The sequence below is a fragment of the Heterodontus francisci genome, chromosome 36 (assembly GCF_036365525.1).
Source record: "Heterodontus francisci isolate sHetFra1 chromosome 36, sHetFra1.hap1, whole genome shotgun sequence".
Classification (NCBI taxonomy): Eukaryota; Metazoa; Chordata; class Chondrichthyes; order Heterodontiformes; family Heterodontidae; genus Heterodontus; species Heterodontus francisci.
Window position 1 is genome coordinate 7812947 of NC_090406.1, and position 23273 is coordinate 7836219.

Here is a 23273-nt window from a genome sequence, read left to right on the forward strand (position 1 = left end):
AGCGGTGACTCCAGTCCCACACCAATGTGGTGCCCTCTGAAGTGGCGAAGAAAGACACTCACTTGCTTCAAACTGCTGCCAATGGTTCAAAGAGAAGGCTCACTACCACTTCTCCAGGGCAACTGGAGGGCAATAAATCCAGTCTTGCCAGCGAATGAATGAATGGGAATGAATTAGGAAAACACTGGATTGAGACTAGCAAACTCATTTCACATAGGTTTCTTAACAGCCTTGTTTTATTCTCGTGATATTTATATTAATTTCACAGTACATTGATAATTAATTGCAATGACATTAAATGTGATAACTGCCATTAAATATCACTTCACAGGCTGCAATGAACATTCCAAAAGGCATTTCAAAGTTAATTAACTCACAATAAAAATAGACTTTTTTTCCCATTTATCACAATTTAGCTCAGAAATCTTGAGAAAACCAAAACCAACGAAGATTAGCAACAGATAAAAATAATCAGAATGGCGAAGAAAAAAGTAGACATTCAAACTGAAGTTGTTCCAAAAACAAAATAAAGGTTTATATATAGAACAGTGGAATGGAATCGAGGGATACGGGGAGGGTGGTTACACTGAGAATGAGGGAACTGAATCTAGGGGTTCGGATGGTTAATGTATAGAATGTTTTTTGAGAGCCCAAACCTGCCTCGAAAGTACTCCCGAACATTAATGGGCACAGTAGTGTAAAGGGTTTGATACTGGACTAGTCTTCCACCGTGGCACAATTGTGAGCCTCAATTCAATAAATCAGTTATTTTCTGCTGGGCATCAGGAAAGTTAATATGTCAGCTGCCATCGTGCTACAAAAACCCAACTGGTTCACTTATGTCCTTCAGGAAAGGGAACTTGCCATCCTACACATGACTCCAGTCCCATATTGTATGTTTGACTCTTAATGCCCCTTCTAGAATACTTTAGTTCTTGCTGCCTCAGCTCCATCCACTGGAACATTCTCCCAAACATCTCTGCCTTACCCACTCTCCTCCGTCTCGAAGAACCTCCTCCCATTGTATCTTGTGCCTTCAGTCACCGCCCCAAACTCTCCTGCTGTTGTTCAATGTCTCTTCACCTTTGTCAAGTGGCTTGATCCATTAATTTATTTTAAAATGCTTTATAAATGCAAATATCGTTGGTATTTCTGGTTTCGATATTTTGTATTAGTTCTTAAAACAAAAAATTTCACACTTTATTTTTCCAGCCTGAAGTCTCTTGGACTCTTATCACCACATTAAGCCTCCTCTGATTTCTTGCCCACCTCTTACTGGCTCTGCCACCTTACAGTTATCACTCTCTCCAAATTCCTTCTCCCTCCTCTGCTGTTTTCCCTGATGCCTCCATCTCCTCCTAGCTCTGGCACAACACAGTGTTACTGTCCAACGTGCCACTCGACTGCACTCGCTATCTGAGCAGCTGCCACTCCTTGGAGCTCCAGCATCTGACTTCATCATACTCTGTTAGGACCCATGACCTCTTCTTGTGTGAAGTTGTGCAACACAGGCAGAAGCTGCACCTTGTTCCAGGAAAAGCAGTTATCAGAAGTGTGAATCCGATTGACAGTTTACCAACACAACCAGCTTCAGCTCCATGGCCCGTTTCTTGGATTGGCAGAAATTTGGCGTCACAATCAGTCTGAAGAAGACGCAAGTTAGATACCAGCCTGACCGTGGAAAACCTTATGTGCCACTCAATATCACCATCGGTAACAACAACTTGTATTTACATAGCACTTGTAGCACAGTTAAAAACATCCCGAGGCACCTCACAGAAGCGTTATCAAATATTTAAAACTGAGCACACAATGCGATAAAGAAGGGTGACCAAAATGTTGGTCAAAGAGGTAGATTTTAAGGAATGGTTTGAGGGAGGAGGGAGAGGTAGAAAGGTTTTGAAAGGGAATTCTTGAAGCTAGGATTGGAGGAGCACAGAGATCTTGGAGTATTATAGGGATGGAGGAGGTTACAGAGATAGGGAGAGTTCTGTACAAATCTGGGGCACCCACCCTGAACATCTGAGAGGATCTTGGAACCACACCTTACTGAAGGTGGACCCAAAATTCAATTGTCAAACCATCCCTCTGGGATTGATCGGCAATTGAATATGCCAATAGTACAGTACGTGTTGATAGCCCTCTGGGACCTGAATCAAGGAAGCATTCATCACATGTCAGTATAGGGAGCAAAATGTTGGCAGATTATTCAACTGTGGTGTGCTTCACAACCAATGAGCCTGACCCTGTCCTCATCCCTACACCCACACACACATCTGCTTTCCATCAGAGATTGTAAGAACATATGAAAATAAGAAAAAGGAGCAGGAGTAGACCACATGGCCCCTCAAACCTGCTCTGCCATTCAATACTGTCAAAAGAAGCTTGGGGAGTCCATCTTGTATATGGTACACAAGTAGGAGCAGGAGTAGACCATATGGCCCATCGAGCCTGCTCCGCCATTCAATACGATCATGGCTGATCTTCTGCCCCCACTCCACTTTCCCGTTCATTCCCCATATCCCTTGATTCTCTGAGAGATCAAAATATTTGTCTTATCTCAATCTTACATATACTCAATGATGGAACATCTATAACCCTCTGGGATAGACAATTCCAAAGATTCACAACCTTTTAAGTGAAGAAATTTCTCTTCATCACAGTCCTATATGATCGTCCCCTTATACTGAAACAGCGCCCTGTGTTCTAGATTCCCCAGCCAGGGGAAACAACCTCTCAGTGTCTACCCTGTCAAACCCTTCAGAATCTTGTATATTTCAATGAGATCACCTCTCATTCTTCTAAACTCCAGAGAATATAGACTCAATTTTACTCAGCCTCTCATCATATGACAATCCTGTCATCTCAGGAACCAATCTAGTGAACCTTTGCTGTACCGTCTCCAATGTAAGTATATCTTTCCCTTAGATTTGGAGACCAAAACTGCACAAAGTATTCCAGGTGTGATCTCACTAAAGCCCGATACAATTGTAGCAAGACTTCCTTAATCTTGTACTCCAATCTCCTTGCAATAAAGGCCAACATGCCATTTGCCTTCCTAATTGCTTGCTGTACCTGCATACTAATATTCTGTGCCCCTTGTGTGAGTACACCCAAGTCTCTCTGAACATTAACATTTAGAAATTTAACATCTTTAAAAAAATATTCTGTTTTTCTATTCTTACGACCAAATTGAATAGCCTTACACTTCTCCACATTTTCCTCCATCTACCACCTTGTTACCCACTTACTTAACCTGTCTATATCTCTTTACAGCCTCTTTGTGTCCCCCTCGCAGCTTACATTCCCACCTAGCTTTGTATTGTCAGCAAATTTAGATACATTGCTCTCTGTCTCTTTGCTTAAGTCATTAATATAGGTTGTAAATAGCCGAGGCCCCAGCATTGATCCTTGAAGCACTCCGCTAGTTAAAGCCTGCCAACTTGAAAATCCCTGTTTATCTTTCCTCTCTGCTTTCTGTCTGTAAACCAATCCTCTATCCATGCTAATATAACTCCATGAGCTCTGATCTTGTGCATTGAGATTTTGTGTGACACCTTATTGAATGCCGTTTGGAAATCCAAGTATACTACATCTACTGGTTCCCTTTATTTACCCTATTAGTTACATCTTCAAAAAATTCTAATAAATTCGTCAAACTGCCAAAAAAAGTGTCAAATCTGTCAGTGGGCAGGGCTCGAGAGTCCCAGCCAATCCAAGCAGCATCAAAGAGATCAGACCAGGAACCGTCTGGAAGTTTGGCGGAGTCCTGTCCCATACGATGATTTCACTCAGTAAACTATCAAGAGAGCGGGGGAAGTGTAGCTTGTGTAACACGCAACAGACGAAACTCCGCATCTAACTCAAAATATTGGGCCCATTGGAATGTCTCCGTCAACCACTCCCAGCGCAGGTAGAACACAGGTTAACGAGAGCAAAGATCCCTCTACATTGTCTCTTCAGGGCAGGAACAGCATAGGTTAGATACAGAGTAAGCTCCCTTTGCACTCCCAAATCAGATACAGAGTGAAACTTTCTCTGTCTTGCCCCATGTAGTTTGCCCTAATCAGGTACAGCAGGGGTTAGATCAGAGCAAATGTCCATTACACCTTCAAACTCAGATACATGAAGCAATGGTAATCAGCCATTGCTCTGTACCATTGTGACAAAAGGGCTCACCCTCAAATTCTAGAAGAATGCTCCCATCATCTACATTTACAGGATATTTCCTACATCCCAAAGTCCCCTCTGGAGGAGATTACCAATACAATATCAACTAATGTTGAATTAGTGAAATACAGGAAGTGCCGGAAACATCAGACAACATCTGTGTAGAGAGAAACAGATTAGCGTTTCAGGTGACCCTTCATCAGTTTTAGAACCTTTTAGTGTTGAATTAGTGTTAGTTTTGTTTTATGGTCCCACCACTAGCAGGAACTGAATTGAGACTGGATTTACAAAATAGAAGTATCTGATGTGACTCTACAATGAACAACGGAACCAGGAGCCACACTGACAACCATTGCTGGACATGGTTGCATTGGATCTCCTGTGAGATTCAAACGCAGGTTTCTCTCAGTGGAGGCAAATAAGTTGCAACCACAAACGAGGAGCTGTTTTCATCCATGATTGAGTTCCATTGAGTGGCTTCCTTGGCCTGGACTTGTGATTTATTGAGGCCTGTTTTGTCATGGACAGGAAGAATTGATGTTGTCAAGCTTTTCTGTTTCGGTGAGGAACGATAGTTTTCCAATACAGGACCCTACGGATAAGGAAGCAAGTGGAGAGTGAGATAAGGTGGAATGTAATCTCCACAATAAAGGCCACTGTGAAGAATGGCTAGTTGGAGGATGATGGGGTAATGAAAGAAAGTCTTGCATTTATATAGCGCCTTTGACAACCTCAGGACATCCCCAGCGAACAAAATACTTTTGAAGTGTAATCATTGCTGTAAGACAGGGAAATGCAGAAGCCAATCTGAGCAAGCAAGATCCCTCAATCAGTAAAATGATAATGACCAGATCATCTGTTTTAGGTGTTAGTTAAGGGATAGTTATTGGCCAGGGCGGCGCAGTGGTTAGCACCGCAGCCTCACAGCTCCAGCGAAACGGGTTCGATTCTGGGTACTGCCTGTACGGAGTTTGCAAGTTCTCCCTGTGACTGCGTGGGTTTTCGCCGGGTGCTCCAGTTTCCTCCCACAGCCAAAAACTTTCAGATTGATAGGTAAAATGGTCATTATAAATTGTCCCTAGTATAGGTAGGTGGTAGGGGAATTGAGGAAGGATGGGGAGGAATATGGGATTAATGTAGGATTAGTATAAATGGGTGGTTGATGGTCAGCACAGACTCGGTGGGCTGAAGGGCCTGTTTTAGTGCTGTATCTCTAAATTAAAAATAAATAGGACGTCAGGGAAGCCTCCCCTGCTCTTCTTTGAAATAGCGCTATGGGATCTTTGCATCCACCTGACAAGGGGCCTCAGTTTTACCTCTCATCCTAAAGACAGCACTTCCAACAGTGCAGCCCTCCCTCAGTACTGCACTAAAATGTCAGCCCAGATTATGTGCTGAAGTTTCCATAATAGAACAGATTCAAAGTTGCATTACTTACATGTTTCTTGTTTGTATATCTACAAGTGGTGTTGTCAGTTGTGTTCAGTTGGTAGCACCCTCACCTCTGAGTCAGAAGGTTGGGTTCAAGTGTCCTGCCAGGGCCTGAGCACAAAATCCAGGCTGACCCTCCATCGCAGTGCGCAGGGAGTGGTACATTGTTGGAAGTGCTGCTAAACTGAGACCCTATCTGCATTCTCAGCTGGTTGTAAAGGATCCCACCACACTATAGTGAAGAAGAGCAGGGAGTCATGCTTGGTGTCATGGTCAATATTTATCTGTCAATCAATGTCACAAAAAATAAATTGTCTGTTCATTATCACACTGCTGTTGTGGGAGCTTGCTGTGCACAAATTGACTGCTACATTGTAACAGTGACTACACTTCAGAAGTGCTTCATTGGCTGTAAAGTGCTTTGGGACATGGTCATGAAAGGTAGTACATAGGTTCATGGTTTTTTTTGGTGAACAAGATTACCGCAGAATTGGTAATGAGGTGTTCATCTTAGTTGTGTGTCAATTGTGTCAGGTAATTTGAAGCAATGGTGATCAGCCAATCCACCGAAGAGCTAGGTATCCCCCCTCCCTCCCCTCCCCACTTGCCCGGTAGTGTGCGAAATAGAATTTGGGATTTATGTGTTGTGGGGCAGGGGTGTGCGAGGGAGGTGTCATAGATTTGCAGGAATCAAGATAGGGCAATTCTTAGGAAGCCAGCCCTACATGGAACAAAGGACGGAGGAATGAGATACCTTTCACAATTTAAAATAAATCAAATTGGAGTAAGGACAGTCTCCAGTTATTGACTCCATGTAGATACTTCTATGTCAAAATGGATGCCACTTGAAGTTGCTGCCCATCCTTTGCCTTTAAGGTAATGGGTCATCCTGATGCTAATCAAAGACCTGACTGTGCCACAGAGTGAGTGGAAAGAAGTTAATGCTCGAAAATTCCAAACCCATCAAATGTGCTGTGAGCGTGAGCAGGGGTGAGCAAGAGAGACAGGACTAATATTATCTGCTCCCCTGTGTTATGGTCAATTCAACACTGCTTGAACTTACCTCTTTGTTTCTCAGTTGCTCAGTCTCTTCAGAAACTGATTTCTCTTTTGAAAGATCCCACCAGAGTAAACCATCAGCAATGGCTTCTCTCTTAGTTGGCCCTAAGAACAGAGGAAAAGAAAAGACCATCTAGTACCAATACTGTCCCATCAAAGCCCTTTCCTCTAGTACCCTAACTCCCATTGAGGTTCATCCCTCTAGTACCCTAACTCCCATTGAAGACCATCCCTCTAGTACCCTAACTCCCATTCAAGCCCATCCCTCTAGTACCCTAACTCCCATTGAAGACCATCCCTCTAGTACCCTAACTCCCATCAAAGCCCTTTCCTCTAGTACCCTAACTCCCATTGAGGTTCATCCCTCTAGTACCCTAACTCCCATTGAAGACCATCCCTCTAGTACCCTAACTCCCATTCAAGCCCATCCCTCTAGTACCCTAACTCCCATTGAGGTTCATCCCTCTAGTACCCTAACTCCCATTGAAGACCATCCCTCTAGTACCCTAACTCCCATTCAAGCCCATCCCTCTAGTACCCTAACTCCCATTCAAGCCCATCCCTCTAGTACCCTAACTCCCATTCAAGCCCATCCCTCTAGTACCCTAACTCCCATCAAAGCCCTTTCCTCTGGTACCCTAACTCCCATTCAAGCCCATCCCTCTAGTACCCTAACTCCCATTCAAGCCCTTTCCTCTAGTACCCTAACTCCCATTGAAGACCATCCCTCTAGTACCCTAACTGCCATTCAAGCCCATCCCTCTAGTATCCTAACTCCCATTCAAGCCCATCCCTCTAGTACCCTAACTCCCATCAAAGCCCTTTCCTCTAGTACCCTAACTCCCATTGAAGACCATCCCTCTAGTACCCTAACTCCCATTGAAGACCATCCCTCTAGTACCCTAACTCCCATTCAAGCCCATCCCTCTAGTACCCTAACTCCCATCAAAGCCCATCCCTCTAGTACCCTAACTCCCATCAAAGCCCTTTCCTCTAGTACCCTAACTCCCATTGAAGACCATCCATCTAGTACCCTAACTCCCATCAAAGCCCTTTCCTCTAGTACCCTAACTCCCATTCAAGCCCATCCCTCTAGTACCCTAACTCCCATCAAAGCCCTTTCCTCTGGTACCCTAACTCCCATTCAAGCCCATCCCTCTAGTACCCTAACTCCCATTCAAGCCCTTTCCTCTAGTACTCTAACTCCCATTGAAGACCATCCCTCTAGTACCCTAACTGCCATTCAAGCCCATCCCTCTAGTATCCTAACTCCCATTCAAGCCCATCCCTCTAGTACCCTAACTCCCATCAAAGCCCTTTCCTCTAGTACCCTAACTCCCATTGAAGACCATCCCTCTAGTACCCTAACTCCCATTGAAGACCATCCCTCTAGTACCCTAACTCCCATTCAAGCCCATCCCTCTAGTACCCTAACTCCCATCAAAGCCCATCCCTCTAGTACCCTAACTCCCATCAAAGCCCTTTCCTCTAGTACCCTAACTCCCATTGAAGACCATCCATCTAGTACCCTAACTCCCATCAAAGCCCTTTCCTCTAGTACCCTAACTGCCATTCAAGCCCATCCCTCTAGTATCCTAACTCCCATTCAAGCCCATCCCTCTAGTACCCTAACTCCCATCAAAGCCCTTTCCTCTAGTACCCTAACTCCCATTGAAGACCATCCCTCTAGTACCCTAACTCCCATTGAAGACCATCCCTCTAGTACCCTAACTCTCATTCAAGCCCATCCCTCTAGTACCCTAACTCTCAATCAAGCCCATCCCTCTATTCCCCTAACTCCCATCAAAGCCCATCCCTCTAGTACCCTAACTCCCATTCAAGCCCATCCCTCTAGTACCCAAACTTCCATTCAAGCCCATCCCTCTAGTACCCTAACTCCCATTGAAGCCCATCCCTCTAGTACCCTAACTCCCAATCAAGCCCATCCGTCTAGTACCCTAACTCCCATCAAAGCTCATCCCTCTAGTACCCTAACTCCCAATCAAGCCCATCCCTCTAGTACCCTAACTCCCATCAAAGCCCATCCCTCTAGTACCCTAACTCCCATCAAAGCCCATCCCTCTAGTACCCTAACTCCCAATCAAGCCCATCCCTCTAGTACCCTAACTCCCATTGAAGCCCATCCCTCTAGTACCCTAACTCCCATTCAAGCCCATCCCTCTAGTACCCTAACTCCCAATCAAGCCCATCCCTCTAGTACCCTAACTCCCATTCAAGCCCATCCCTCTAGTACCCTAACTCCCATTCAAGCCTATCCCCCTACTGCACTAACTCTCTCATCAAAGCCCACCCCTCTTGCACCTGATATATATTAATGCAAGTCTTCCTTTTTTCCAATGTTGTTTTAAAGTTTGGTAAGGATTTAGTTTGGTTTGGTAAAATAGTACAATTGCTTTATGACCTTCATGCCCAGGACACAGCCTGAAATTTAACACAATTACCTGTTAAATAACTGACTCCAATTCCAACAATCACGGTTGTTAATGTTCCCAGGACTCCATAGTAAAGGTAAGATAAAGCATAAAACTCATCCGCAATGGTGGCCCTATAAAGGAAATTACATCAAATCTTTCAGAGATGTCAATAACCTGACTCAAATGTGTAGTCGCCTCTCCCAGCCTGGCCTCAGATGTGCAGTCTCTATGTTTTTGCAGCCATTTCTTCCAACTCCAGATCTTGAATGAAAAAATCCAATTGTGGATTCGCTCTGAGATAGGAGAGGCCAAGGAAGGAGTGCAAAATACAAAGATGGCAGCACATAACATCAGCATTAAACAGAGATTATTAAGCTTTGTGATGTAGCAGAGTTCATTCGCACCTCTCCCTCAGCGCAGAAGTCTGTGCTATCACGTCAACAAGCCCAGCAGTGTCATTGGCCGTAGAGTTGGAATTGTATGAAGCATGGCAGCTGTCTGTGTTGAATGGCAAAACCCCCATAATCTCAGGGGTGGGTGGGTAGAGAATGCCCCCGATAGACACCCAGAGAGAAATTGCAAATCCAGCTGCCAAGCCTGAAAATACACCCTGAAAAAAGAGACAACACAGAGGAGTAATTAATCCAAATGGTCCCCTGGTTAATGGACCTGGAGAAACACTTAAATAAGAAGAGCCCAGCAATGTCTTTCAGGGAACCAAAGGATTGACGCATTAATTTGAAGGAACACAATGCATAAAATGTATAGTATAGAATCAGGCCTTTCGGCCCCACAAATGCATGCTGGTGTTCTTGCTCCACACGAGCCTCCTGCCACCCTCCTTCATCTCACCCTATCAACATAACCTTCTATTCCTTTCTCCCTCCTGTATTTAGTGGGAAGAAGGGACAAGTCACTCAGTTTTAAATGAAGTGTAATGCTGAATTCTGCACTACATTGTTGTCATTTGTGGCTATAGTTTGTGCAGTTGTTCTGCAACATAAACCAGAAGCCCCCAAATCTTGCTGTGGTTTTCCTGGCAGGCACAGTAGGCCAATGCTTCTGTCTGCCGACATTGAAGGAGACAGGATAAACAGGACATCATCAACAATAACAAGTTGCATTTATGTAGAGCCTTTCACATAGAATTAAACTGAGTGTACAGCACAGAAACAGGCCATTCGGCCTGACTGGTCTGTGCTGGCGGATTGGTCTGTGCTGGGGTTTATGCTCCACGTGAGCCTCCTCCCACCCTACTTCATCTCACCCTATCAGCATATCCTATTTCTCTGTCATGTGTTTAATTAGCTTCTCCTAAATGCATCATATCTTAACTTTTGTTAGTCTTAAATTCAAGCAAAACAAGTTGAAGCTGCTCATACCTTCAAGTTAACAGTATTTAGCTCCAGTTTAAAACTATGCCTTACAAATCCTAAAAGGCAGATATCCCTGAAGAGCAGCCTATCCTCAAATAAATTCTGCAATACAAGCTCAGCATTAAGGGGTGATCTAATAGAGGTGTTTAAGATGATTGCAGGATTTATTAGGGTAGATGGAGAGAAACTATTCCCCTGATGTAGTAAAATGCTCCAAGGTTCTTCATTGAAGTGATTATCAAACAAAATTTGACACTGAGCCACATAAAGAGATATTTGGACTGGTGACCAAAAGCTTGGTCAAAGAGTGTGGGTTTAAGGAGCATCTTAAAGGTGGAGAGAGAGGGATAGGGAGATAGAGCGTTTTAGGTGGGAATTCCAGAGCTGGGGACCCAGGCAGCTGAGGGCACGGCCACCAATGGTGCAGTGATCAAAATGGGGATGCGCATGAGGCCAGAATTGGAGGTGCACAGAGTTCTCGGAGGGCTGTAAGAGCTGGAGGAGGTCACAGAGCTAGGGAGGGGCGAGGCCATAGAGGGACTTGAAAACAAGGATGAGATCTTTAAAATTGTGGGGTTGCTGGACTGGGAACCAATGTAGGTCAGGGGTGATGGTGAATGGGTATTGGTGTGTGGAAGGATACGGGCAGCAGAGTTCTGGATGAGCTCAGGTTCCTGGAGTGTGCAAGGTGAGAGGTAGGTCGGGATAGCTTTAAATAGAAATAAAATGGGACAGGATCCCGTGCAAACTAGCTGGAAGATCTCCCACCAAAGTTCCCTGCAACAGAGCCATTCAAGGATCACACATTGATGCAAGTGGGTGTACAAGCTATCTCGAAAAAGCCACCTTCTCAAACAGTCTTAGCCCATACTTACGGTGGTGTTAGCAGGAGGTAGAAATATTCCGAGGATGAATGCTCCCAACAAAGGATTACTGATGACGCTCATCACTGTGAAAGAGCCCTAGAGCAAAGTTTGAATATTTTACAGTAAACCTCGTACGGAGACTAGATGGGTCATTTTGAATTTTACTGCTCACATAAAATGAACAATATTGGTTGGCATACCTGCTAAACATCTCTCACAACTTTTGTTTCCATTGAAGCAGAAACTGGGCAAGGTGTTTGCATTATCATCCGAAGCCAAAATTAACCCCCAACAGGTGTGCTCCTCTCCTCTTCATCCCTCCCCTCCCCAACCCACATGCACCCTGCAATTTCTTCCTTTTCTCTCCAGGGACAGAAACATGCACCTTCTGGGTCTATATGTGACTCCACTCCAATGTGGTTGGTGCTTAACTACCCTCTTAAGTGGCCACTCAGGAGAAACTAGGAGCTAGGCAATAAATACCAGCCCTGCTAGTGGCAGCTGCATCGCAAGAATGAATTAAAAACCGAGCCACTATGCTGTGCGTTAGTTTGCCAGTTCCCTGAGTAGAGAGCTTGCTACATTGGGTTTGCGTTGAGCAAAGAGACGTTTGGACTTCTAAATCTAACCTCCCCCAAGCCTCCAGCCCCCCTCCCTCATGCACCCCCCCCCCCCCCCCCCACCACCACCAGTCCCAAAGCTGAAGCTGTCCCATCTTCGATAACGGCAGCCAATCCCTGGCCCACCTGGATGCCACATACCTGTAAGACTCCTCCTCCAAGCAAAGAGGACAACGCAGCAAAAATAACACAAGCCGAACCGTAAAACAGAGCTGTAAAAAAAGAGATGCTTACAACAACAGTAACAACTTGCATTTATGTAACACTTTTAACATAGCAGACAGTCCCATGGTACTTCACAGGAGCGTTAGCAGACAAAATATAGCAACAAGCCACATAAGGAACTATTAAGACCGGTGACCAAAAACTTGGTCAAAGAAGTAGGTTTTAAGGAGCACCTTGAAGGAGGAGGGAGAGGAGGAGAGGTTTAAGGAGATTCCAGAACTTGGGTCCAAGGCAGCTGATGGCATGGCTGCCACTGGGGGAGCTGTTTAAATCAGGGATGTGCAAGAGGTGACTTTTGGAGAAACTGATAAAGAAAGGGAAAGAGAATACGAATACAAGCTAGCAACAAAACATAAAGGTGGACTGTAAAAGCTTCTTTAGATATGTGAAAAGGAAACGATTAGCAAGAACTAATGTGGGTCTATTACAGGCGGGGACAGGAGAATTTATAATGGAGAATAGGGAAATGGTGGAGAAGCTAAACAATTACTTTGTTCCTATCTTCGTGGAGAAAATCTCCCAGAAATACTAGGGAACCGAGGGACTTGTGAAAATGAGGCACTGAAAAAAATTAGTATTAAGAAAGAGGTAGTACTCGAAAAATTAATTGGATTGAAGGTTGATAAATCCCTTGGACCAGATAAGCTACATCCTAGAGTGTTGAAGGAGGTGGCTAGAGATAGCAGATGCATTAATGGTTATCTTTCAAAATTCTATAGATTCTGGAAAGGTTCCTACAGACTGGAAAGTAGCAAATGTAACCTCACTATTTAAGAAATGAGGGAGAGAGGAAACAGGGAACTACAGACCTGTTAGTTTGACATCAGTAATAGGGAAAATGTTAGAATCTGTTATAAAGGATGTGATAACCAGACACTTAGAAAATAATGATACGATTGGGCAGAGTGAACATAGATTTATAAAAGGGAAATCATATTTGTTAAACCTGTTGGAGGTTTTTGAGGATGTTAATTGTAGCAAAGATAAAGGAGAACCAGTGGATGTGGTGCATTTGGATTTTCAGAAGGCTTTAAATAAGATCCCACATAGGAGGTTCGTAAACACAATTAGAGCACATGGGGTCGGGGGTAAAATACTGCTATGGATTGAGAACTGGTTAACAGACAGAAACCAGAGAGTAGGAATAAATGGGTCATTCTCAGGATGGCAGGCTGTTACTAGTGGGGTGCAGCAAGGATCAGTGCTTGGGCCACAGCTGTTCACAATCTATGATCTGGCTGTGGGGACCAAACGTAATATTGCTAAACTTGCTGATGACACAAAAATAGTGGGAATGTAAGTTGTGAGGAGGATTCAAGGAGGCTTCAAGAGGACTTAGACAGGCTAAGTGAGTGGGCAAAAACATGGCAGTTGGAATATAATGTGGAAAAATGTGAAGTTATCCATTTTGGTAGAAAAAAACAGAAAGACAGTATTTCTTAAATAGTGAGAGATTGGGAAGTGTTGAATTCCAAAGGGACCTGGGTGTCCTTGTTCATGAGTCACTAAAAACTAGTACGCAGGTTCAGTAAGCAATTAAGAAAGCAAATGGTATGTTGGCCTTTATTGCAAGAGGATTTGAGTATAGGAGTAAAGATGTATTGCTTCAATTGTATAGAGCCTTGGTGAGACCACACCTGGAGTATTGTGTACATTTTTGGTCTCCTTATCTAAAGAAGGATATACTTGCCACAGAGGGAGTGCAACAAAAGTTTACCAGACTAATCCCTGGGATGGCGGGATTGTCTTATGACGAGAGATTGTGGAAGCTGGGCCTGTATTCTCCAGAGTTTCAAAGAATGAGAGCTGATCTCATTGAAACTTTCAAAATTCTTACAGGGCGTGACAGGGTGGATGTGGATAGGATGTTTCCTCTGGCTGGTGAGTCTAGAATCAGGGGACTTAATCTCAGAATAAGGGGGAGGCCCTTTGCCCTTTAAGACTGAGATGAGGAGGCATTTCTTTACTCGGGGGATGTTGAATCTTTGGAATTCTCTACCCCAGAGGGCTGTGGAAGCTCAATCATTGAGCATGTTCAAGACAGAAATCAACAGATTTCTGGATACTTATGATGTCAAGGAATATGGGGATAGCGCAGGAAAGAGGCATTGAGGTAGACAATCAGCATGATCTAAATGAATGCCAGAGCAGGCTCAATGGGCTGAATGGCCTACTCCTGCTACTATGTTCCTATGAATGCACAAATCTTCGAAGGTTGTAGGACTGGGGAAGAGATAGGGAGGGTGAGACCAGCAGAGAAGCTGCTGCCTCATTAAGTTGACATTGATAAGTTCTTTTTATTCATTCACGGGACCCAGGCATTGCTGGCAAGGCCGACATTTATTGCCCTTGCCTAATTGCCCTTGAGAAGGTGGTGATGAGCTGCATTCCTGAACTGCTGCCATCCATGAAGTGTAGGTACACCCATTGTGTTGTTCGGATGGGAATACCAGGATTTTGACAGCAAGAGTGAGGGAATGTTGATAGTTTCAAGTCAAGATGGTGGGCTGGATTTTGTGCTGGAAGTAGGGCCCCCAGCACCAGGCTGAAAAGGCAGGGGTAACCTCATCTCTGCATTTTATTGGCCCCCCAGAACGATCCTCCGGTGTTTTGGGGTCAAGGTTTTAGGAGGTGGGATCCCCGTCCCTTTGAAGATTTTATAGGGACTGGAACCCCGTCTCCAAGAGCTGCCAGCCAATCACAGGACCGGCAGCTCAACAGTACTGGCAGCGCCACCAGGAGCGGAGAGGCCCTGGACCAAGGCTCAGTGGTGGATCCCCGGATTGGAATACTAGTAGGTGAGGTGGGGTCTCTGGGGCTAGTCGGGAAAACCCCAGTGAGGGGGATGAAGGGGGTGATCGTTCGGTCTAGGGAGAGGGGGGGGACCCTGGGCGTACAGTTATTCCCGGGGGGGCCCTCTGTGGGCTACAAATTGCCCACGAAGGAGGGAAACCCTCCAAGCCCACAGGGAGGGCTCCTCACTTTACAAGGCATCCTCCCCGCGTGGCCCCCCCCCCACCACTGGGAACTTACCAGCGGTGGCGGGAAGAGTCCCTTAATTGGCCGTTAACAGGCCACTTAAGGGCCTCAATTGGCTTCTGGGTGGAAAGGTCATTGTCAGTCTATCCCACCCCTGAGAAGATCGGAACCGGGAATCCTGGCATCGGATTCCGTGGCGGGCAGTTCCACTCCGATGCTCTAGCCTCTCCTGCCACGAAACCTGCCTTCTGGACGAGCACAAGATCCGGCCCAGCGTGTGACTTGGAGGCGAACCTGCAGGTGGTAGTCCTGTGGGCCTGCTACCTTCATCCTCCTAGGTGGTCGAGGTCCTGGGTTTGGGAGGTGCTGTTGAATAAACCTTGGCAAGTTGCTGCAGTATTTAAAAATTCTTTCATGGGATGTGGGCATTGCTGGCTAGCTCAGTATTTATTGCCCATCCCTAATTGCCCTTGAGAAGGTGGTGGTGATCTGCCTTCTTGAACCGCTGCAGTCCATCTGGTGCGGGTACACCTACAGTGCAGTTAGGGAGTGAGTTCCAGGATTTTGATCCAAAGTGAAGGAAAGGCAATATATTCCTAAGGCAGGATGGTGTGTGGCTTGGAGGGGAACTTGCAGGTGGTGGTGTTCCCATGCATCTGTTGCCCTCATCCTTCTAGGTGGTGGAGATCACGGGTTTGGAAGATGCTTTCTAAGGAACCTTGGTGCATTGCATCTTGTAGATGGTAAACATTGCAGCCACTGTGCACTGGTGGTGAAGGGCATGGATGTTTAAGGTGGTGGATGGGGTGCCAATCAAATGGGCTGCTTTGTCCTGGATGGTGTTGAGCTTCTTAAGTGTTGTTGGAGCTGCACCCATCCAGGCAAGTGGAGAGTACTCCATCACAATCCTGACTTGTGCCTTGTAGATGGTGGACAAACACTGGGGAGTCAGGAGGTGGGCTACTCGCCACAGAATTCCCAGCCTCTGACCTTCTCTAGTAGCCACAGTATTTATGTAGCTGGTCCAGTTGGGTTTCTGGTCAATGGTGACCCGAAGAATGTTGATAGTGGGGGATTCAGTGATCGTAATGCCATTGAATGCCAAAGGGAGATGGTTAGATTCTCTCTTAGATCATAGAGAGGTACAGCACTGAAACAGACCCTTCGGCCCACCAAGTCTGTGCCGACCATCAATCACCCATTTATACTAATCCTACATTAATCCCATATTCCCTACCACATCCCCACAATTCTCCTACTTACACTAGGGGCAATTTACAATGGCCAATTTACCTATCAGCCTGCAAGTCTTTGGCAGGAAACCGGAGCACCCGGCAGAAACCCACGCGGTCACAGGGAGAACGTGCAAACTCCACACAGGCAGTACCCAGAACCGAACCTGGGTCGCTGGAGCTGTGAGGCTGTGGTGCTAACCACTGCACCACTTTATGTTGCTCATCAGGAATCCAATACTGGGATATAAGAGAGCTGATGATGGTTGTATAAATCCCCAGCACACACAACAGAGGCAACCTTTTCAGATAAGGCTTGGTTTCTTCTGTTGCAACAATCCATGCCAGATGGTATCAAATAATCAACAATCTGTATGAAGATGGTGGGCCCACTCTCTTGTTGGAGCTGGTCATTGTCTGGCACTTATGTGGTGTGAATGTAACTTGCCACTTATCAGCCCAAGCCTGAATGTTGTCCAGGTCTTGCTGCATATGGACATGGACTGCCTCAGTATCTGAGGAGTCGTGAATGGTGCTGAACATTGTGCAATCATCAGCGAACGTCCCTACCTCCAGCCTTATGATGGAGGGAAGGTCACTGATGAAGGAGCTGAAGATGGTTGGGCCTAGGACACTATCCTGAGGAACACCTGCAGTGATGTCCTGGGACTGAGATAATTGACATCCGACAACTACAATCATCTTCCTTTATGCTAGGTATGGTTCCAACCAGCAGGGATTTTCCTCTTGATTCCCATTGAATTCAATTTTACTAGGGCTCCTTGATATTATCCTCACCTCACCTCACCTCTAGGATCTAGCTATTTTGCCCATGTTTGGACCAAGGCTGTAATGAGGTTTGCAGCTGAGGGGTCCTGGCAAAACTCAAATTGGGCATCAGCGAGTAAGTGGCAGTTGATAGCACTGTCAACCACCATTTTACTGATGATTGAGAGAAGGCTGATGGAACAGTAATTGTCCGGATTGAATTTGGCTTGCTTTTTGTAAACAAGAGATATCTGGGCAGTTTTCCACTTTGTTGGGTGGATACCAATGTTGTATCTGTACTGGATCAACTTGGCTAGAGGCATGACTAGTTCTGGCGGACAAGTCTTGAGCACTGCAGCTGTGTTGTTGTCAGGGACCAGAGTCTTTGCTGTATCCAGTGCGCTCAGCCGTTTCTTGATATCATGTGAAGCGAATCAAATTGGCTGAAGACTGGCATCTGTGATCTGGGGACCTCAGGAGGACGCCGAGATGGATCAGCATTTCCGGCTGAAGATGGTTGCAAATGCTTCAACCTTGACTTCTGCACTCGCATCCTGGTCTCTGCCATTATTGAGAAGGACCTTTGAACCTCAAGCCTGTTCCTTGCCGAGTCTATTTTGCTGCTTCGACATAGACTTTACCTAACTACATAATCTTCTGAGGGAGGTGAATGAGCAGAGGGAAAATATCGAATGAGATAAAACGCTCTCTGTCCTTTAGGGTAAACATTGCAAAATCTCAAGAATATCAATCTGACAGTGTATTATTAAACCGTGGCCAGTCACATTCCACAGATAATATTCCATGGCTCCAGAAAAGCACTTGATCATCTGCTGATGCCCTGCAATTCAGGCATTAACCAATGTCTCCAGCTCTTACCAGGCAACCTTATGAACATAGAAACATACGAATTATGAGCAGGAATAGGCCACTCGGCCCTTCAAACCTGCTCCGCCATTCAATAAGTTCATGGCTGAACTGATTACTCCACATTTCCCCCTACCCCCGATAACCTTCCACCCCGTTGCTTACCAAGAATCTATCTACCTCTGCCTTAAAAATATTCAAAAACTCTGCTTCCACCGCCTTTTGAGGAAGAGAATTCCAAAAACTCACGACCCTCTGAGAGAAAACATTTCTCCTCATCTCTGTCTTAAATGGGCGACCCCTAATTTTTAAACAGCGACCCTGAGTTCTAGATTCTCCCACAAGGGGAAACATCCTTTCCACATCCACCCTGTCAAGACCCCTCAGGATCTTATATGTTTCAATCAAGTCGTTTCTTACTCTTCTAAATTCCAGTGGATACAAACCTAGCCTGCCCAATCTTTCCCCGTAAGACAACCCGCCCATTCCAGGTATTAGTCTAGTAAACCTTCTCTGTACTGCCTCCAACGCATTTATTTCCTTCCTTAAATAAGGAGACCAGTACTGTACACACTACTCCAGATGTGGCCTCACCAATGCCCTGTATAACTGAAGCATAACCTCCCAACTTTAGTATTCAATTCCCCTCGCGATAAACGATAACATTCTATTAGCTTTCCTAATTACTTGCTGTACCTGCATACTAACCTTTTGCGATTCATGCACTAGGACACCCAGATCCCTCTGCATCTCGGAGCTCTGCAATCTCTCACCATTTAGATAATATGCTTCTATTTTATTCTTCCTGCCAAAGTGGACAATTTCCCACTTTCCCACATTATACTCCATTTGCCAGGTCTTTGCCCACTCACTTAACCTATCTATGTCCCTTTGTAGCCCGCTTATGTCCTCCTATATTTGTGTCATTAGCAAATTTAGCAACCATACCTTTGGTCCCTTCATCTAAGTCATTTATATCAATTGTAAAAAGTTGAGTCCCCAGCACTGATCCCTGTGGCACACCACTCATTACATCTTGCCAACCAGAAAATGATCTATTTATGCCTACTCTCTGTTTCCTGTTAACTAGCCAATCTTCTATCCATACCAATATCTTACCCCCTATACCATGAGCTTTTATTTTCTGCAATAACCTTTGATGTGGCACCTTATCAAATGCCTTCTGGAAATCTAGGTACAATTCATCCACCGGTTCCCCTTTATCCACAGGGCATGTAACTCCCTCAAAGAACTCCAACAAATTGGTTAAAAATGATTTCCCTTTCACAAAACAATGTTGACTCTGCCTGATTACCTTGAATTCGCCCTGCTATAATGTCTTTAATAATAGCTTCTAACATTTTCCCTAAGACAGATGTTAAGCTAACTGGTCTGTAGTTTCCTGCTTTCTGTCTCCCTCCCTTTTTGAATAAAGGAATTACATTCACTATTTTCCAATCTAACGGAACCTTCCCCGAACATAGGGAATTTTAGAAAATTAAAACGAACGCATCAACTATCTCACTAGCCACTTCTTTTAACACCCTAGGACGAAGTCCATCAGGACCCGGGGACTTGTCAGCCCGCAGCTCCAATAATTTGTTCAGTCCCACTTCCCTGGTGATTGTAATTTTCTTGAGTTCCTCCCTCCCTTCCATCTCCTGACTTACAGCTAATACTGGGATGTTACTTGTATCCTCAATAGTGAAGACCGATGCAAAATATCTGTTCAATTCATCCTCCATCTCCTTATTATGCATTATTAATTCCCCAGACTCACTTTCTATAGGACCAATGCTCACTTTGTTAACTCTTTTCTTTTTAAAATATCTATAGAAACTCTTACTATCTGTCTTTATATTTCTAGCTAGCTTTCTCTTGTACTCTAATTTTACCTTCCTTTATCAATCTTTTAGTCATTCTTTGCTGTTTTTTTATATTCTGTCCAATCTTCTGACCTGCCTCCCATCTTTGCGCAATTATAGGCTTTTTCTTTAAGTTTGATACTATCTTTAACTGTTTTAGTTAACCACGAATGGCAGGTCCCACCCTTGGAATGTTTCTTTCTCATCGAAATGTATCTATTCTGTGTATTCTGAAATATCCCCTTAAATGTCTGCCACTGCATCTCCTTAACCTTACCCCTTAACCTGATTTGTCAATTCACTTTAGCTAGCTCTGCTTTCATGCCCTCATAATTGCCCTTATTTAAATTTAAAATACTAGTCTTGGACCCACTCTTCTCTCCCTCAAACTGAATGTAAAATTCAATCAGATTATGATCGCTGCTACCAAGGGGCACCTTAACTATGAGGTCATTAATTAATCCTATCTCATTGCACAATACCAGGTCTAGTATAGCCTGCTCTCAGGTTGGCTCCAGAACATATTGTTCCAAGAAATTATCCCGAAAACGTTCTATGTACTCCCCATCTAGGCTACCTCTACCCATCTGATTTTTCCAGTCTATATGTAGGTTAAAATCCCCCATAATTATCGCTGTACCTTTCTGACAAGTTGCCATTATTTCTTCCTTTATACCCCATCCTACAGTGTGGTTAACATTAGGTGGCCTGTACACCACTCCCACAAGTGACTTCTTGCCCAAACTGCTTCTACATCCTGATCTCCTGAACTTAGGTCATCTCTCTCTATTGCCCTAATACCATCATTAATTAGCAGAGCTACCCCTCCACCTTTTCCTAGCTTCCTGTCCTTCTAAATGTCATGTACCCTTCAATACTCAGGTCCCAAACTATGTCATCCTTCAGCCATGTCTCTGTAATGGCTATCAGATCGTACTTATTTATTTCTATTTGCACTCTCAGTTCATCTGTTTTGTTTCAAATGCTACGTGCAATTCAGATACAGAGCCGTTAGTTTGTCCTTTTATTATTTTTGTAACTGCAAGCCTTATCTACTGATTTACTCTTAGAGTTGTACACTCTGTCCCTTCCTGTCACAGTCTGTTTATCATTTCCCATATTAATACCTTTCTGTCTGGCCTTGTCTCTATTTGATTTACCATATCTTCTCAAATTTGATCACTTTGCCACCACTATTCAGTTTAAAACTCTCTCTACTTCCTTAATTATGCAGCTCACTAGAACACCAGCCCCGGCACAGGTCAGGTGTAAACCATCCCAATGGTACAGCCCAATACTGGTGTTAGTGCCCCACGAACTGGAACCCACTTCTACCACACCAGTCTTTGAGCCACACATAAACTTCTCTAATCTTATTTGCCCTATGCCAATTTACATGTGGTTCAGGTAATAATCCAGAGATTATTACCTTTGAGGTTCTGCTTCTTAATTTGGCACCTAGTTCCTCACATTGACTATGCAGAACCTCTTTCCTTGTCCTGCCTATTTTGTTGGTACCTACATGGACCATAACGACTGGATCCTCCGCCTCACACTGTAAGTTCCTCTCCAGCCCTGAGCAGATGTCCTGAACCCTGGCACTGGGCAGGCAACACAGCCGTCTGGACTCTTGCTCTTTGATGCAGGGAACAGTGTCAATCCTCTTAACTATACTGTCCCCTACTACCACTACATTCCTTTTTTTCTCCCTCCACTTGAATGGCTTCCTGTACCATGTTGCCATGGTCAGGTTACTCATCCACCCTGCAGCCCCCACTCTCACCCAAACCTGTTGGACAATTGCAAAGACTGAGGCTCCTGCACTCCTGTCCTCTGGGTCCCCTTACCTGCCTCAGTTGCAGCCACATTCTCCTGTCTCTGACCACTGACCAAATCAGAAGACCCTATCCTAAGGGGTGTAACCGCCTCCTGGTACAAAATGTCCAGGTAACTTTCCCACTCCCTGATGTGTCGCAGTGTCTGCAGCTCGGACTCCAGTTCAATGACTCTGAGCCGAAGCTCTTCGAGCCGCAAACACTTACTGCAGACGTGTTTTCCTTGGATCACACTGGGGTCCAGGAGCTCCCACATGCTGCAGCCGTTACACATCACCTGCCCTGCCATCCTTAATGTGTTTTAATTAACTACTTAATTGTTTTATTCAATTATTTATTTTATTTTCCTTTATATATATTTTATTAAGCCTACCACTCATTCCTTTACTATTTTAAATGTTAGGATTAGAATGGACCTTAATCACTTACCAGATACTCAGCAAACAGGTAGTTTCTTCCCAAACCAATCACCTACCTGCTTGCCTGTGATGTTTGATGCTATGTTTGATTTAAGTTAAATTAAATTAAAAGCTTACCTGTATACTCACCCCGAATTACAAGGAATTTACAGCACAACTGGTCCAACCAGGTGTTTATGGCTCCACATAAGCCTTCCTCCCATCCTTCTATTCCTTTTTCTCTCATGTGTTTATCCAGCTTCCCCTTAACTCACCTCAACCACTCCCTGTGGTAGTGAGTTCTACTTTCTCACCACTCTCTGGGTAAAGAAGTTTTCCTGAATCCCCCCTCCTGGATTAATTAGTGACTATCTTCTGTTGATGGCCTCTTGTTCTGATCTCCCCCACAAGTGGACACATCTTCTCCACATCTACTCTATCAAACACTTCCAAAATTTTGAAGGCCTCTATCAGATCACTCCGCGCTGTTCCCTTTTCTAAAGAAAAGGGCCCAGGACTTAGATAAGTTAGACAAGGAAAAACTGTTCCCATTAACAAATGGTACAAGGACTAGGGGACACAAATTGAAAGTTTTGGGCAAAAGATGCAGGGGGAATATGAGGAAAATCTTTTTTACGAAGTGGGTGATAATGACCTGGAACTCGCTGACCACAAGGGCAGTGGAAGCGGAGACACTCAATGACTTCAAAAGGAAGTTGGATGATCACCCAGGAGAGATAGACGTGCAGGGCTAGGGGATTGAGCCGGGGAGTAGGACTGACTGCATAACTCCGTGGAGAGCCGGCTTGGACTCGACAGGCTGAATGGCCTTCTTCTGTGCGGTAAATGACTCTATGACTCTATAGCTGTTCAATCCTTCCTGATAATTCTGGTATCATCTTTATGAATCTTTTTGCACTCTCTCGAATGCCTCTTTATCCTTTTTACAGTTAAAGTATAATTGGGTGTTTTCTTTCATAATCGAGTCCCATATTTTCACCACTGTGTCAGAAAATAACATAGGTTTGAGCCAAAATCTTAGTAATATTTTATACAGTGGCCTTAGAAAAGTTCCTGGAATGTTGCCATTTTGCTAGGTGTTGGCTATTCATTCCTGAAGACTAGGACTACTAGAACATTGTGTGCT

At 44.7% G+C, this 23273-nt stretch overlaps 1 protein-coding gene across 1 annotated transcript in view; it reads right to left on the bottom strand.

Annotated features, from left to right (window-relative positions):
• Window positions 1–269: 269 nt before the first annotated feature.
• Window positions 270–23273, bottom strand: part of slc5a5 (solute carrier family 5 member 5) — a 39654-nt gene continuing 16650 nt past the window's right edge. Inside the window, exons 10-15 of the mRNA XM_068016079.1 lie at window positions 12099–12169; window positions 11347–11433; window positions 9500–9705; window positions 9123–9226; window positions 6665–6765; window positions 270–4762 (exon numbers count right to left, since the gene is read on the bottom strand). Of these exons, the coding sequence (XP_067872180.1) occupies window positions 4559–4762; window positions 6665–6765; window positions 9123–9226; window positions 9500–9705; window positions 11347–11433; window positions 12099–12169 (773 nt within the window). The 3' untranslated portion in view covers window positions 270–4558. The remainder of the gene's footprint in view (window positions 4763–6664; window positions 6766–9122; window positions 9227–9499; window positions 9706–11346; window positions 11434–12098; window positions 12170–23273) is intronic.